Raw genomic sequence first — 17,424 nt, forward strand, 5'->3', positions numbered from 1 at the left:
TCCTCCTCTCACTGCAGACCTGCAAGGAATATGGTACGTCTGCCTTCTTACAGATGAGGAAACTGAGACTCGAGTGGTGTGATAACCTGCCTGGGAATTATTACAGAGTTAAGAGCACGATTGTTAATAATAAAGTCAAATTGCCCCAAAGAGTCATAACTCATGCTTTTTCTATTAAAATTTTAATAGTGATTTATTAAAATAGAGGTATTTCACTAGAAACACAGAAGGATGTCTGCAGTTGATTTCAATGCTGAATCTCTTTTTGTTCACGTTTTGTTCACATTTTATGCATGTTCGTCTGATAAAATTTTCTTTTAAGGTTAGAACGTCTGTGGAATAGCATAGTTTTTAGGAATCAATCAAAATTGTGGGAAATTGGTTTAATTTCTGTACTTATAGTTTACAATTGTCAAGTGTTGACTTTTTTTCCAGGTGATTTGAAAGAGAAACTAGACTATCACCTGGAAATTTTTCGGGGAAAGATTAAATTAATAAGAAACAAAAAGAGAGAGGGGCTGATTCGAGCAAGGCTGATTGGAGCATCACGTGCTTCAGGTATGAACATGTCGTTGGGAACATGACCCTGTGTCTGCGTCACAGAGATCTTCCTGTCTGTATGGAAATCATCCTCATGGAGACCCTCCATGTCTCCATATGTTTCAGCCATATGAGTCTTTAATCTTCTTTTGACTCTGAAAAGATTCTGCTTCAAAATGTTAATTAGTTATTTCAAATAGAGGATATTCTTTTGCAGGGGTCATAATGTCAGCCTCCTGTCGCAGGATGAGTTCCCCCAGGTACAAACTCTGGGATGGAGTTTTAAATACATGCAGGGAACCCACTGGGGCGCTCTTGGGAACCACGTAAGGGGAGCGGAAAGCAAGACTTTATGGGGAGAGTGGAGCTGTGATGCAGCTGCCAACCCATGGGGAACGCTGAAGCTAGGAGGGTGTCAGTTCAGGGCCTCTGGCAAGCAGAGGCCAAGACGAAATGGGAGGCGTGTTTACGGAGAAATGTCTGTGAAGTATAAAGGGGAGAGGGAAAAGCGTGGACCAGAAGCTTCTGGCCTGACACCTGTGGAAAGAGAGGCAGGGAAAGAAAGGAAGGTTGCAAGCCCTTCAGTCTGCTGTGTGGCTCCCAGAAAGGCTCCCAGGGGCTGGTGGGGAGCCCCAGGGCAAAGACCGCCCATTGGAGGAGTCCTGCATGGGTGCCCCAGTGGCCCAGCTCTTGTTCATCCCCCGCCTGTGCCCCCCCACCTCAGTGTGCTTAGTGATTGGCTGGGAGCCCCCTGGGAGGGCATGGCCTTGGTGTGTATACTGCAGAAGATCCCAAAGCTTTGGAAGCTGTCAACCCCACTCCTCATGGCAGGTTCTCTTGAAGGGAGGTCTGAGCAGCACACTCAGGAGCGGTGCAGAGAGGTCCCACCTGGCCCAGGTAAGGGGACCAGACAGGGACGAGGACACCCTCTGCCCCCCAGGGAGGAGGCATCACTTTGGACCAGGCAACCACATCCTCGCCAAGGGCAGTTCCTGGGGAGTGGACTGAGTCCTGAGGGGGATCCGAGCATTCTGACTTTCAAGCTTCCTGGAAACCCGAATGATCAGAGGGTTGTTTGCAGAATATTAAACTAGGACAAAAGGCGATGGGTAATGTTTAAGGGTCTTTCCTCAGGCCATGTGGCAGTCTGAGGAAATGTCTCTGTTCTTTAGCAAGGCTATTTCCTTACTGAGTAGAAGGCCAAATAAAAGCAAGATCTGATTCTTTTTTTCTATGTTGGCCTGATTGAGACCTTCTCTTATTTAACTACACAGATAATACGTATTAATTGTCCAAAACGCAATATAAACCACTAAAACTGCATGGCATGTATCTTTTCAGAACTTTGGTTTTATGCATTAATATACATATGTGTGTATGTATGTACACACATGTGCACACATACACACACATAGATTTAAGGATTTTTAAATATGTGGAATCGTACTATCTCTATTGTTCTGAGACTTACTCTTTTAATTTCAATTTAATGTTTTGGAACTTTTCCCATGACAATACTTGAGACTTACCTCAATTTTTTTTTTACTGCATTGTATGGTATTCCATATGGATTCCATAATGGATTGCCATAATTTGTTTAGCCATTTGTCATTTGGTGATCTTTACTTTTTACTATTTTACTCAAAAGAGAAGTTGTACCAGCAATTCTTGTACATATACCTTTGTGGAAATGAATGCTTATGCCTCTGGGATAAATTGCTAAAAGTGGAACTGCTGGGCAAAAGGGAATTCTTATTTTAAATTCTGATGGATACTGCCAAATTGTCCTTCAAAAGACGGCACCAGCTCACAGTTCCATCACAGGGTGTAAGAGGGCCCTCTCCCTGGAGCCTAGCCCACACTGGATTATTTGTTACCAATCATTCTAGTGTTTGCCAAATTTGGTCAAAAAACGGTATCCTTTATTTTCTTGGCATTTCCTCGATTACTAGCAGCGTGGAGTGTTTTTTCATATTTTTGTAGATTTTTAATAGATTTTTCTGTGAATTTGGTCTGTTCCTATCCTTTGTCAATTGTTTGATTGGGTTGTCCATTTGTTACTGATTCGGAGGTGCCTTTATGATAACGAATCCTGTATTATATACACCGAGAATATCACTCCCCAGTCTGTGGCTGACCTTCCATCTTTGTGGATAGTGTCTTATGTTGAACGGAAGTTCACCAAAAAACCCACTTCCTCTTGGTGGACACAGAGCTACCCTGGGCTTTCCTGACTTCCTTTCAGTAGGAATGGCATTGTGACTATATTTCAACCACATTTCCTGACCAAGGCTTGTAGGAAGTTGGTTTATCTGCCTCCACACTTTATTCCCCCTTCTGGCTGACTAGGGTGGAGCTGACTGCAGTGACTTTGAAGGGCATGGGTTGAAGATGGAAGAGATCCCATCAGCTTGTGTTCCTGAGTGACCCCGTGGAGGAGAGCTTCCTCTCAATCAGGAACCTGCCTTGGACTACTAAATGAGTAGAAATAAACTTTGACTGCATTTGAGCCATTACAAATTTTGGAGTTTTATTATACTAGCAACTAGCTTTAACTTAATAAAACAATCAGGACTTCCCTGGTGGCACAGTGGTTAAGAATCCGCCTGCCAATGCAGCGAACACAGGTTCGAGCCCTGGTCCAGGAAGATCCCACATTCCACGGAGCAACTAAGCCCATGCGCCACAGCTACTGAAGCCCACGTGCCTAGAGCCCGTGCTCCACAACAAGAGAAGGCACTGCAATGAGAAGCCCGGACACCTCAACGAAGAGTAGCCCCCGCTCGCCGCAACTAGAGAAAGCCCTCGTGCAGCAACGAAGACACAATGCAGGCAAAAAAAAAAATCAGATTTATCAATATTTTTCTTTATGATTTTTGTGTCTTGTTTAAGAGATTCTTCCTTATTCCATGATCATGACGATATTCTACATTTTTTTAAATTTTGCTTTTTTACGTTATATTATTAATCTACCTAGAATTGATTGTTCTGGGAATGGTGTAAGGTAAGAATCTAACGTCATTTATCCTTTATGGCTAACCAGTTGTCTCCATGCCATTCATTAAACAGTGCAGTCTTTCTTCATAGATTACAGTGCTACTTCTATCACTTACATCTGTATATTCCTGCATTTAATTCTGGCTTCTCTCTTCTCTCTATTATTGTATTTGTGTATTTCTAAGGCTAATCACACCCTCTCTTGATTAGGATAGCTTGATAAGACGTTTTTATAACTTGTAGGTCAAATATTTCCATGTCATTCTGCAAAATCGTCTTAACTTAGGATCATCCCATTAAGTTCCACAAAAAATCTATGGAGATTTTCACTGGAATTGTGTGGAGTTTATAGATTAAAATGGGAGAGAATTTATATCTTTTTAATGATGTCTTCCCATTCATGGACATTTATTCAGATCTACTTTTACATTCTTTCAATAATGTTTTGTCATTTTCTCCATAGATACCATGTGCAAAGATTTATTCCTGTTTATCTTGGTTTCTTGTGTTTTTTAAATTGTGATTTGGGATCTTCCTGTTGCATTTTCTAATTACTGGTATATAGGAATGAGATACTAAAAAAAAATTTTTTTTTAAATATTTGACTGCATTGGGTCTTCGTTGCTGCACGCAGGCTTTCTCTAGCTGCAGCGAGCGGGGGCTATTCTTCATTGCGGTGCGCAGGCTTCTCATCGCGGTGCGCAGGCTTCTCATCGCGGTGGCTTCTCTTGTTCCAGAGCACGGCCTCTAGGTGCGCGGGCTTCAGTAGTTGTGGCACGCAGGCTCAGTAGTTGTGGTGCGCGGGCTCTAGAGCGCAGGCTCAGTAGTTGTGGCACACGGGCTTAGTTGCTCCTCGGCATGTGGGATCTTCCTGGACCAGGGCTCAAACCCGTGTCCCCTGCATTGGCAGGTGGATTCTTAACCACTGCACCACCAGGGAAGTCCCTCTCTTGAATTTTCTGTCAACAGAAAATAGACAATTTTCCCTCTTCCTCTCTAACATTGAATTGAAGTGGAGATAGTAGGTCATCCTTTCCTTATTCCTAACTTTAATGGGAACAATTCTAAATTTTCACTTAAATATTGTATTTACCGATATTAGTTTCCTGGGGCTGCCATAACAAAGTACCACAAACCAGCTGGTTTAAAATAAGAGAAATTTACTGCCTCGCAATTCTTGAGGCCAGAAGTCCAAAATCAAGGTGTCAGCAGGGCTGTGGTCTCTCTGAAAGCTGTAGGGGAGGGTCCTTCCTTGTTTCTCCCAGCTTTCGGTGGTGGCCGTCAATCACTGGCTTGCAGCAGCATCCCTCCAGTCCCTGTCCCCTTGGCCACATGGCCTTCTCCCTGTGCGACTAAGGGCACCAGTCATACTGGATTAAGCACCCACCCTACTCTAGTAGTACCTCATTTTAACTAATTACATCTGCAACACCCTATTTCTAAATAAAATCACATTCTGAGACACTAGGGGTTCAGACTTGAATATGTCTTTTGGGGAGGACATAATTCAACCCTAACACTGCCATAGAGTTGTGTTTTTTTAAGGAGAAGAAGTCTTATTAATTTTTTAGTTTAGAAAATTTCAAACCCACAGAGCACTTCTATACCCTCATCTAGATTCATTAGATGTTAATATCTTACAACACCCACTCCTTTTATACATAATCTCACTTCTTCTCCATCCCTTCCCCCCCCCCCACACACACACACAGCATCTATGTTCAAAATTAAGAGAGGCTGAGAATTTTCTTTCTTTTTTGCAGTACGCGGGCCTCTCACTGTTGTGGAACACAGGCTCCAGACGCGCAGGCTCAGCGGCCATGGCTCACGGGCCCAGCTGCTCCACGGCATGTGGGATCTTCCCGGACCGGGGCACGAATCCGTGTCCCCTGCATTGGCAGGCGGACTCTCAACCACTGTGCCACCAGGGAAGCCCTTCTTTTTTTTTTTTGGTACTGTTTTCTTACATTGATACTTTGCTTTATTAGACTCATAGAATGAACTGTATGGTTTTTCCTCTTTTTCTTTTTTCTGAATATCTACATAAGACAGATTATGTAGAAATTTGGAAAATTACATAAAATTGGCCTATAAACTATCCAGGCACTGGTATCATTTTTGGTTTCCTCTGTAATCCAGGTATTTTTTTAAGTGAATTTTAAAGTTTCCAAACACAAGGGATTTTTTTATTTGTTTATTTGGCTGCACCGGGTCTTAGTTGCAGCACGCAGGATCTTCGTTGTGCATGTGGAGTTTTTAGTTGCGGCATGTGGGATCTCTTTTAGTTGCAGCATGTGGGATCTAGTTCCCTGACCAGGGGTCAAACCCGGGCCCCCTGCATTGGGAGCGCAGAGTCTTAGCCACTGGACTACCAGGAAGTCCCCAAACATAAGGGATTTTTCTAAATTGTCTTTTAATTGCTGATTACTAGCTTAAGTGTATCATGGTTAGAATTTCTGGTCTGTTGTTTTGTTGCGATCTCCTTTGTGTCTTAAAGCTGGGTCAGAGTTTCAAAACATCTATGTGTATTTGAAAAGAATAAATTTTCTCTTTTTGGCTGTAGGTTTTATATATATATAATTTTGTATTCTTATTCATCTAATTTGACTTGACATAAATAGTAATTTTGTCAGTGCTCGCTATATCTATCAGTCTATATTTGCTGCCCCCCACCCCCTGCCCTGTGATGTAGGCTGCCTAGGCTAGGCTTTGCTCCCGGATTAGAAACTGTGCGATCCTGGGATGTGGGCAGGTGAGGCAAGAGCTGGTGACCCGTCATGAATTATTCATGTATGCACTCCTCCAATCAAGGATTTATCTAGCACCTCCTATGTGCTGTCCATGAACATTTATTCTTTTTTAAAAATTTTTATCAACACTACTGAGATACAATTTACATAAAATAAAGTGTACCCATTGAACATGGGTAATCGGTTTTCATACGATGCTAACGTGTACTTGCAGGTTTAGAGTTGTGTTAGCTTCACGAGGAGCTGATATTCGCATTCTCATGACGTCACTCTATCTCTTGTAGAGGCTTCAGATTCGTTCGCCGCTATTGCTCTGACCTCATCACTTATTCACCTCCCCTTCGTATTCACCTCCCCTTCGCTCTACCCCCGCGGCACTGACCTTCTTGCTGCTCCTCAAACATACCGACTATACTTCTATCTCAGAGGCTTTGCATGTGATTCTCCCCCGCTGGAATGTTGTTCTTCCAGACACCTGCGTGACCTGTTACTTCACTTCGTTCAGTTCTCTGTAAACACATGTCGCCTTATCAGAGAGGCCTTGAGAAATCACCCTGTACAAAACAGCAAGCCCCGGCCTTCCCTGGTGGCGCAGTGGTTGAGAGTCCGCCTGCCGACGCAGGGGACGCGGGTTCCACGGAGCGGCTGGGCCCGTGAGCCATGGCCGCTGAGCCTGCGCATCCAGAGCCTGTGCTCCGCAGCAGTGAGAGGCGCACGTACCACAAAAAAAATAAATAAAATAAATTTTAAAAAAATACAGCAAGCCCCTATTCCTCTCTGTCATCCTTCCTCTGATGAATTTTTTTTTTGGTAATATTCATGGCTATGTGTCTACTCAACTGTGTGGGTGCTGCTGCCCACGTGATGACTGAAGTTGCCCTTAAATTGCAGTAGCTGAGACTTCCCTGGCGGTCCACTGGTTAAGACTCCACGCTTCCACTGCAAGGGGCACGGGTTCGCTCCCTGGTCGGGGAACTAAGATCCCACAAGCCATGGGGCAGCATAAACAAATAAGTAAATAAATAAATTGCAGTAGCTGAGACAGCTGTGATGAGCCGTGTGCTGTGCCCTCGGGCAGGAAGGAAAATGACAGCAACTGGGGGCATAATTCCATCAGGGAGAATTAGAAGGTGAGGGTTTTGCAAAGTGGAGACAAGGTGAGAAAGAGAAGCTATAATCAGATGGCCTGAATCTAAAGGAAAGGGGACTTTTTTTTGCGTGGGAGCAGAACTGTTATGGTTCAGAGGCAGCCATAAGTAGCTGGGAAATGCCGATGTTGCCCTGGACCCAAGGGTTCATGCAGTCAGGGAGGAAAAGGAGGAACTTTGTATCAGTAATGTTGCTGGGGAATTAGCATCTTCTAGGGAGAGTCCGGGCTTACATAAGGCAAGAAGGTCTGTAGGAGAATTTTGTGGAAAAAAAATTAGTGTAGGGAAATTCACTTTAAATAAGAGAACTGTGGAAAGGGTAAAAGGGTAGTCCACAGCGGAAGAAGAAGTTTGGGGGAATAAATACAGGGCAATCTGGGGGTGAGAATGGAGTATCTTCTACTGAATTGACCTGGATGGTCAGCAAGCAGCCAAGATGGCAGAAATGGGGTGTAGATTTCAACTGCCGTCCTAAAAGCAAAAGGTTAACAAAATCTAACACGCCGTTGAGAGCTTACACTCCAGGCTGTGGGCAGAGGGTCAGAGAGATGTGCGTGATGGCTCCATCCACTGTAGTTGGCTTTGGAGATGGATGAAAGGGACCAAGGAATGTGCGTAGTTTCTAGAAGCTGGAAAAGGCTTCTCCCCTAGAGCCTCCGGAAAGGAGGCCAACCCCTTGATTTTTTAGCCCAGGGAGACCTATGTTGGACACCTGACCTACAGGACTGTAAGAGAATATATTTTTGTTGTTTTATGCCACTAAGTCTATGTAAAGAACACTAATATATCTAGAAAGAGATCCCTCTGCAGGTGCTTGACCTTGAGTTGGAGGGTGGTAGTTACCTGACTTCCTGACAGTTCAGCTGCTTCTGGAATTGCAGCTGCTCAGGCTGACCGGGAAGCTTTGCAGGTGGGAGCAGAGGGGCCACATGGTTTTGGGTAAAGGGGCCCTTGAGCAGCTTCTCCAAAGGCAGCCGTGCAGAGGGCAGTGTCTGACTCTCCGCCACAAACATCCAAGGGAGGTGACAGGGCAATACAAAGAGCACTGGTTTTCAAACCAGAGCCATGGTTTCAAGTTTGGTAGGTGCCAGTTACCAGCTACGGGATCTTGGGCAAGCCACTTCTCCGAGCCTCAACTTCCCAATCCATGATATGGGAACAAAGATATCCAACTAATGTAATTGTTGGAATGATTGAATGAGGTAATTATGAACACTTTTTTTTAAGCATTAAGTATTAAACAAATACTTATTAGGAAGTGATTAGTATAAATAATTAAAATATTTAATTTACATGCTTCAAAATGGTAAAATACATAAAATAAAACTAGGAGAAATACAGAGCAAAAGTAATGAAAATATAGATCATTCACAGTGGAAAGTCTCTTGGAGATTTTAGAACTGACCAGCCTTATTTCCCAGTTAGAGAAGCTAATCTCCCTAACAGATCAGAGACTTGTCCCAGGTTACGTAATTCAGGACTCAAACCCACAAATTCTGGTTTCCATTGCAGTAAACAGTATCATCACACTACTGGGTCATGGAAACATAGCAAGCAAGCAAAAAAAAAAAAAGACAAATTCAAATAGCCTAGTCACTTAATTGCTTTTTACAAAATCCAAATGGCTATGTTTAACAGATTTATAGTGTGAATGAAATGGAAATGTTTGGATATTGTACAAAAACTGATCAAACACTTAAGCACAAAGAGATTCTCTGTAAATTCCCCCAAACTAGATTTTGCACACCACATTCTTAAACATCAATACAAAAAAAAAAAAAGAGAGAGAGAGCAGTAACATAATATGTAGGTTAATAAAAGTGAAAATATGTAAGACCTTAAAAATAATTGCTTTAGAGACCAAACTGAGAATATTTAAAATAAATATAATGAGTTATGTTTAAATGTAAAAATGTAGAAACTAAAGAAAAGCAGAAAATAAAATGAAATAAGAGGAGAAAAAGACCGAAAATATTGAGCGAGATTGATACAGCATTTGTTGTTTTTTAAAAATAGGGTAACAAACCTTGCAAAACCACAATCCCTAGAGAAATTGTGCAAATAGATTGCTACAGGAAAGCAGAAAGGAAGCTTCCACTCAGGGAAAGATGAAGAATATATCTCCCAACTTTTAACTTCAGTGAGTAATTCAGTTTTGAACATTCCACAAATATTTTTTTGGAAGGAAGTATGGGAAAGTTCCTTTATCAGGCAGATTGAACCTCATGCCCTTCGGTTATTTCAGATCCTAAGGAGAGAAGTTGGTTTAATCTGGGAAGACAGGGTTTTAGATAAGATTCAGATGATTATATGTAGGTTCTCTCTATAAACAATAAATAGAACAATCCTTTCTATAACTCCGGAGGCCAACAGAAGTCAAACAACTGCTCCACTTCCTGGCAATAAACTTAAATAAATATTTTGACATTCCCACAAAATATTCTTGTGAGTGTGGGAAGCAGCCAGGAGGGACCCCAGTACCCCTTTGCTCTCATTAAAGCATGTAAGTTTCCCCCAGAAAATGCCTTAGGATGAGTGAAAAATAATCAAGTTTCATTGAAATGTAGGGGCTAGGTAGCTTGTTCCCACATGCTTTGTAATTTAAATTAGTACTCAGAAAAACTCAATATTACTTTACATGTAGTATAATTTTTAATTATTTTGCAATTTATAATACTATATTTGTGGCCTTCCTGGGTCATTCAAATTGTCAAAGTTGAAAATATTTAAATCTTTAAATGCCAACTGTACGTACGCTATATATGATAAAGAGGACACCGCAAGTTAGTATGGGAGAAAGGCATTTTTTGGGGTTTTGTTGTAGTTCTTTTTTAATGGCCCTCAAACAATTAGTTATTTGAGAAAAATTTTCATCTTCATTTTATACGAGACACCAAATGAATTCTAGCTGGATTAATAATTTTATTTTTAAAAGTCAAACCATTAAGTTGTTATAAGAGAAATTTTTAAACAGAAAAAGAAAACAGATTAATACTTACCCGTTCTACAAAGAAGAAATTTCAAAGCTTAAAACGAATGGACTTGGGGCTTCCCTGGTGGCGCAGTGGTTGAGAGTCCATCTGCCAATGCAGGGGATGCGGGTTCGTGCCCCGGTCCGGGAAGATCCCACATGCCGCGGAGCAGCTACGCCCGTGAGCCATGGCCGCTGAGCCTGCGCGTCCAGAGCCTGTGCTCCGCAACGGGAGAGGCCACAACAGTGAGAGGCCCGCGTAAAGCAAACAAACAAACAAAAAAAACCCAATGGACTTAAAAGTTCTCATCACAAGAAAAAAAAATTTTTTGTAACTATATATAGTGACAGATTTTAACTAGACTTACTATGGTGATCATTTTGAAATATATATACAAGTATCAAATCACTACATTGTACAACTGAAATTAATATAATATGTCAATTATACCTTTAAAAAAAAGGTAAAAACAGCTTACTACACAAAATGAAAGACTGTAAAAAATGATAAAATTAAATAACAATAGGCTGGGGAAATAGTATAACTAAGATAAAAAGTTAATATTCTTACAGTGTAAAATGTACATATCAAACCATTAAAAAAAAAAATGACTCCCATACCTAAACGGTCAAAAGATATAAACATTTCATTTGCAAATGGCTAATCACCTGAAAAAAATTCAACCTCACCAGTAAATTTTTAAAAATTAACCAGATACTATTTGTTTATTGAGGTGAGATATATACTTAACATAAGATTGAAATGAACGGTTCAGGGATGTTTAGCATAGTCACAATGTTGTCCAACCAGCACCCCATGCAGTTCTGTAATATTTTCATCACCCCAGAAGAAAACCCCACACCCATTAAGCAGTTTCTTCCCATTTCCTCATATCCCAGCCCCTGGCAACCAACAATCTGCATCCTGCCTCTGGGTTTACTTTTCTGGATATTTCATATTAATGGAATCGTACCTTTTATGTCTGGCTCTTTCACTAGCATAATGTTTTTGAGATTCATCTACATGCGTCAGCACTTCATTTTTTTATGTCTGGTTAATATTCCATTGTATGCGTATATACAGTTTGTTTCTCCATTCATCTGTTGGTAGACATTTGGGCTGTTTCCTTCTTTGGGCTATTGTAAGGAGTAGTGCTGTGGACATGCGTACACATGTATACATTTGAATTCTTTCTTTTTTTTATTTATTTAGTTTTTGGCTGCGTTGGGTCTTTGTTGCTGCGCATGGGCTTTCTCTAGTTGCGGCGAGTGGGGGCTACTTTTTTTTTTAACGTTTTTATTGGAGTATAATTGCTTTACAATTGTGTGTTAGTTTCTGCTTTATAAGAAAGTGAATCAGTTATACATACACATATGTCCCAATATCTCTTCCCTCTTGCGACTACCTCCCTCCCACCCTCCCTATCCCACCCTTCTAGCTGGTCACAAAGCACAGAGCTGATTTCCCTGTGCTATGTGACTGCTTCCCACTAGCTATCTATTTTACATTTGGTAGTGTTTATACGTCTATATATACACTACCACTCTCTCACTTTGTCCCAGCTTACCCTTCCCCCTCCCCGTGTCCTCAGGTCTATTCTCTAGTAGGTCTGCGTTGTTATTCCCGTCTTGCCCCTAGGTTCTTCATGACCATTTTTTTTTCTTTAAGATTCCATATATATGTGTTAGCATATGGTATTTGTTTTTCTCTTTCTGACTTACTTCACTCTGTATGACAGACTCTAGGTCCATCCACCTCACTACAAATAACCCAATTTCGTTTCTTTTTATGGCTGAGTAACATTCCATTGTATATATGTGCCACATCTTCTTTATCCATTCATCTGTCGATGGACACTTAGGTTGCTTCCATGTCCTGGCTATTCTAAATAGTGCTGCAGTGAACATTGTGGTACATGACTCTTTTTTTTTTTTTTTTTTGCGGTACGCGGGCCTCTCACTGCTGTGGCCTCTCCCGTCACGGAGCAACAGGCTCCGGACGCGCAGGCTCAACGGCCATGGCCCACGGGCGCAGCCGCCCCGCAGCATGTGGGATCTTCTCGGACCGGGGCACGAACCCATGCCCCCTGCATCGGCAGGCGGACTCCCAACCACTGCGCCACCAGGGAAGCCCTGCACCACCAGGGAAGCCCTCTTTTTGAATTATGGTTTTCTCAAGGTATATGCCCAGTAGTGGGATTGCTGGGTCATATGGTAGTTCTATTTTTAGTTTTTTAAGGAACTTCCATACTGTTCTCCATAGTGGCTGTATCAATTTACATTCCCACCAACAGTGCAAGAGGGTTCCCTTTTCTCCACACCCTCTACAGCATTTATTGTTTGTAGTTTTTTTTTTTTTTTTGCAGTATGCGGGCCTCTCACTGTTGTGGCCTCTCCCGTTGCGGAGCACAGGCTCCAGAGGCGCAGGCTCAGCGGCCATGGCTAACGGGCCCAGCCTCTCTGCGGCATGTGGGATCTTCCCGGACCGGGGAAAGAACCCGTGTCCCCTGCATCAGCAGGCGGACTCTCAACCACTGCGCCACCAGGGAAACCCATGTTTGTAGATTTTTTGATGGGCCATTCTGACTGGTGTGAGATGATACCACATTGTCGTTTTGATTTGCCTTTCTCTAATGATTAATGATGTTGAGCATTCTTTCATGTGTTTGTTGGCAATCTGTATATCTTCTTTGGAGAAATGTCTATTTAGGTCTTCTGCCCATTTTTGGGTTGGGTTGTTTGTTTTTTGAATATTGAGCTCCATGAGCTGCTAGTAAATTTTGGAGATTCATCCTTTGTCAGTTGCTTCATTTGCAAATATTTTCTCCCATTCTGAGGGTTGTCTTTACATCTTGTTTATGGTTTCCTTTTCTGTGCAAAAGCTTTGAAGTTTCATTAGGTCCCATTTGTTTATTTTTGTTTTTATTTCCATTTCTCTAGGAGGTGGGTCAAAAAGGATCTTGCTGTGATTTATGTCATAGAGTGTTCTGCCTATGTTTTGATAGTGTCTGGCCTTACATTTAGGTCTTTAATCCATTTTGAGTTTATTTTTGTGTATGGTGTTAGGAAGTATTCTAATTTCATTCTTTTACATGTAACTATCCAGTTTTCCCAGCACCACTTATTGAAGAGGCAGTCTTTTCTCCATTGTATATTCTTGCTTCCTTTATCAAAGATAAGGTGACCATAGGTGTTTGGGGTTATCTCTGGACTTTCTATCCTGTTCCATTGAGTTATATTTCTGTTTTTGTGCCAGTACCATACTGTCTTGATTACTGTAGCTTTGTAGTATAGTCTGAAGTCTGAGAGCCTGATTCCTCCAGCTCCGTTTCTCTTTCTCAATATTGCTTTGGCTATTCAGGGTCTTTTGTGTTTCCATACAAATTGTGAAATTTTTCATTCTAGTTCTGTGAAAAATGCCATTGGTAGTTTGATAGGGATTGCATTGAATCTGTAGACTGCTTTGGGTAGTATAGTCATTTTCACAATGTTGATTCTTCCAATCCAAGAACATGGTATATCTCACCATCTATTTGTATCATTTTTAATTTCTTTCATCAGTGTCTTATAATTTTATGCATACAGGTCTTTTGTCTCCTTAGGTAGGTTTATTCCTAGGTACTTTATTCTTTTTGTTGCAGTGGTAAATGGGAGTGTTTTCTTGATTTCACTTTCAGATTTTTCATCATTAGTGTATAGGAATGCAAGAGATTTCTGTGCATTAATTTTGTATCCTGCAACTTTACCAGATTCATTGATTAGCTCTAGTAGTTTTCTGGTAGCATCTTTAGGTTTCTCTATGTATAGTATCACGTCATCTGCAAACAGTGACAGTTTTACTTCTTCTTTTCCGATTTGGATTCCTTTTATTTCTTTCTCTTCTCTGATTGCTGTGGCTAAAACTTACAAAACTATGTTGAATAATAGTGGTGGGAGTGGGCAACCTTGTCTTGTTTCTGGTCTTAGTGGAAATGGTTTCAGTTTTTCACCATTGAGAATAATGTTGGCTGTGGGTTTGTCATATATGGCCTTTATTATGTTGAGGTAAGTTCCCTCTATGCCTACTTTCTGGAGGGTTTTTATCATAAATGGGTGTTGAACTTTGTCGAAAGCTTTCTCTGCATCTATTGAGATGATCATATGGTTTTTCTCCTTCGATTTGTTAATATGGTGTATCACATTGATTGATTTGTGTATATTGAAGAATCCTTGCATTCCTGGGATAAACCCCACTTAACGATGTTGTGTGATCCTTTTAATGTGCTGCTGGATTCTGTTTGCTAGTATTTTGTTGAGGATTTTTGCATCTATGTTCATCAGTGATATTGGTCTGTAGTTTTCTTTTTTTCTGACATCTTCGTCTGGTTTTGGTATCAGGGTGATGGTGGCCTCGTAGAATGAGTTTGGGAGTGTTCCTCCCTCTGCTATATTTTGGAAGCGTTTGAGAAGGATAGGTGTTAACTCTTCTCTAAATGTTTGATAGAATTCACCTGTGAGGCCATCTGGTCCTGGGCTTTTGTTTGTTGGAAGATTTTTAATCACAGTTTCAATTTCAGTGCTTGTGATTGGTCTGTTCATATTTTCTATTTCTTCCTGGTTCCGTCTCAGAAGGTTATGCATTTCTAAGAATTTGTCCATTTCTTCCAGGTTGTCCATTTTATTGGCATAGAGTTGCTTGTAGTAATCTCTCATGATCCTTTGTATTTCTGCAGCGTCAGTTATTACTTCCCCTTTTTCATTTCTAATTCTATTGATTTGAGTCTTCCCCCTTTTTTTCTTGATGAGTCTGGCTAATGGTTTATCAATTTTGTTTATCTTCTCAAAGAACCAGCTTTTAGTTTTATTGATCTTTGCTATTGTTTCCTTCATTTCTTTTTCATTTATTTCTCATCTGATCTTTATGATTTCTTTCCTTCTCCTAACTTTGGGAGTTTTTTGTTCTTTTTTCTCTAATTGGTTTAGGTGTAGGGTTAGGTTGTTTCTTTGAGATGTTTCTTGTTTCTTAAGGTAGGATTGTATTGCTATAAACTTCCCTCTTAGAACTGCTTTTGCTGCATCCCATAGGTTTTTTTTTTTGTTTTTTTTGTTTTTTGCATTACGCGGGCCTCTCACTGTTGTGGCCTCTCCCGTTGCGGAGCACAGGCTCCAGACGCGCAGGCTCAGTGGCCGTGGCTCACGGGCCCAGCTGCTCCGCGGCATGTGGGATCTTCCCAGACCGGGGCACGAACCCGTGTCCCCTGCATCGGCAGGCAGACTCTCAACCACTGCGCCACCAGGGAAGCCCATCCCATAGGTTTTGGGTCGTCGTGTTATCATTGTCATTTGTTTCTAGGTATTTTTTGATTTCCTCTTTGATTTCTTCAGTGATCTCTTGGTTATTAAGTAGTGTATTGTTTAGCTTCCATGTGTTTGTATTTTTCACAGATTTTTTTCCTGCAATTGATATCTAGTCTCACAGCGTTGTGGTCAGAAAAGATACTTGATACGATTTCAATTTTCTTAAATTTACCAAGGCTTGACTTGTGACCCAAGATATGATCTATCCTGGAGAATGTTCCATGAGCACTTGAGAAGACAGTGTATTCTGTTGTTTTGGGATGGAATGTCCTATAAATATCTATTAAGTCCATCTTGTTTAATGTATCATTTAAAGCTTGCATTTCCTTATTTATTTTCATTTTGGATGATCTGTCCGTTGGTTAAAGTGGGGTGTTAAAGTCCCCCACTATGACTGTGTTACTGTCGATTTCCCCTTTAAGGCTGTTAGCATTTGCCTTATGTATTGAGATGCTCCTATGTTGGGTTCGTAAATATTTACAATTGTTACGTCTTCTTCTTGGATTGTTCCCTTGATCATTCTGTAATGTCCTTCTTTGTCTCTTATAATAGTCTTTATTTTAAAGTCTATTTTATCTGATATGAGAATTGCTACTCCAGCTTTCTTTTAAGTTCTATTTGCATGGAATATCTTTTTCCATCTCCTCACTTTCAGTCTGTATGTGTCCCTAGGTCTGAGGTGGGTCTCTTGTAGACAGCATATATACGGGTCTTGTTTTTGTATCCATCCAGCCAGTCTATGTCTTTTGGTTGGGGCATTTAATCCATTTACTTTTAAGGTAATTATCGACATGTATATTCCTATTACCATTTTCTTAATTGTTTTCGGTTTGTTACTGTAGGTCTTTTCCTTCTCTTGTGTTCCTGCCTAGAGAAGTTCCTTTAGCATTTGTTGTAAAGCTGGTTTGGTGGTGCTGAATTCTCTTAGCTTTTGATTGTCTGTAAAGCTTTTAATTTCTCTGTCAAATCTGAATGAGATCCTTGCTGGGTAGAGTAATCTTGGTTGTAGGTTTTTCTGTTTCATCACTTTAAATATGTCCTGCCACTCTCTTCTGGCTTGCAGAGTTTCTGCTGAAAGATCAGCTGTTAACCTTATGGGGATTCCCTTGTATGTTACTTGTTGTTTTTCCCTTGCTGCTTTTCATATTTTTTCTTTGTATTTAATTTTTGATAGTTTCATTAATATGTGTCTTGGCGTGTTTCTCCTTGGTTTTATCCTGTATGGGACTCTCTGTGCTTCCTGGACTTGATTAACTATTTCCTTACTCATATTAGGGAAGTTTTCAACTATAATCTCTTCAAATATTTTCTCAGTCCCTCTCTTTTTCTCCTCTTCTTCTGGGACCTCTATAATTTGAATGTTGGTTCAGCATTTAATATTGTCCCAGAGGTCTCTAAGACTGTCCTCAATTCTTTTCATTCTTTTTTCTTTATTCTGCTCTGCAGTAGTCATTTCCACTATTTTATCTTCCTGGTCATGTATCCATTCTTCTGCCTCAGTTATTCTGCTATTGATTCCTTCTAGAGAATTTTTAATTTCATTTATTGTGTTGTTCATCATTGTTTGTTTGCTCTTTAGTTCTTCTAGGTCCTTGTTAAACGTTTCTTGTATTTTCTCCGTTCTATTTCCAAGATTTTGTATCATCTTTACTATCATTATTCTGAATTGTTTTTCCGGTAG

General features: G+C 40.8%; 1 protein-coding gene across 1 annotated transcript in view; it reads left to right on the forward strand.

The window, feature by feature from the left end:
• The window catches only part of GALNTL5 (polypeptide N-acetylgalactosaminyltransferase like 5), a 74,597-nt gene that overhangs the window by 24,088 nt on the left and 33,085 nt on the right, over positions 1-17,424 (forward strand). Inside the window, exon 6 of the mRNA XM_029233795.1 lies at positions 436-558. Coding sequence (XP_029089628.1) covers positions 436-558 — 123 coding nt within the window. The remainder of the gene's footprint in view (positions 1-435; positions 559-17,424) is intronic.

Source organism: Monodon monoceros, unplaced genomic scaffold (assembly GCF_005190385.1).
Source record: "Monodon monoceros isolate NGI ecotype Baffin Bay Population unplaced genomic scaffold, NGI_Narwhal_1 Super_Scaffold_2, whole genome shotgun sequence".
Classification (NCBI taxonomy): domain Eukaryota; kingdom Metazoa; phylum Chordata; class Mammalia; order Artiodactyla; family Monodontidae; genus Monodon; species Monodon monoceros.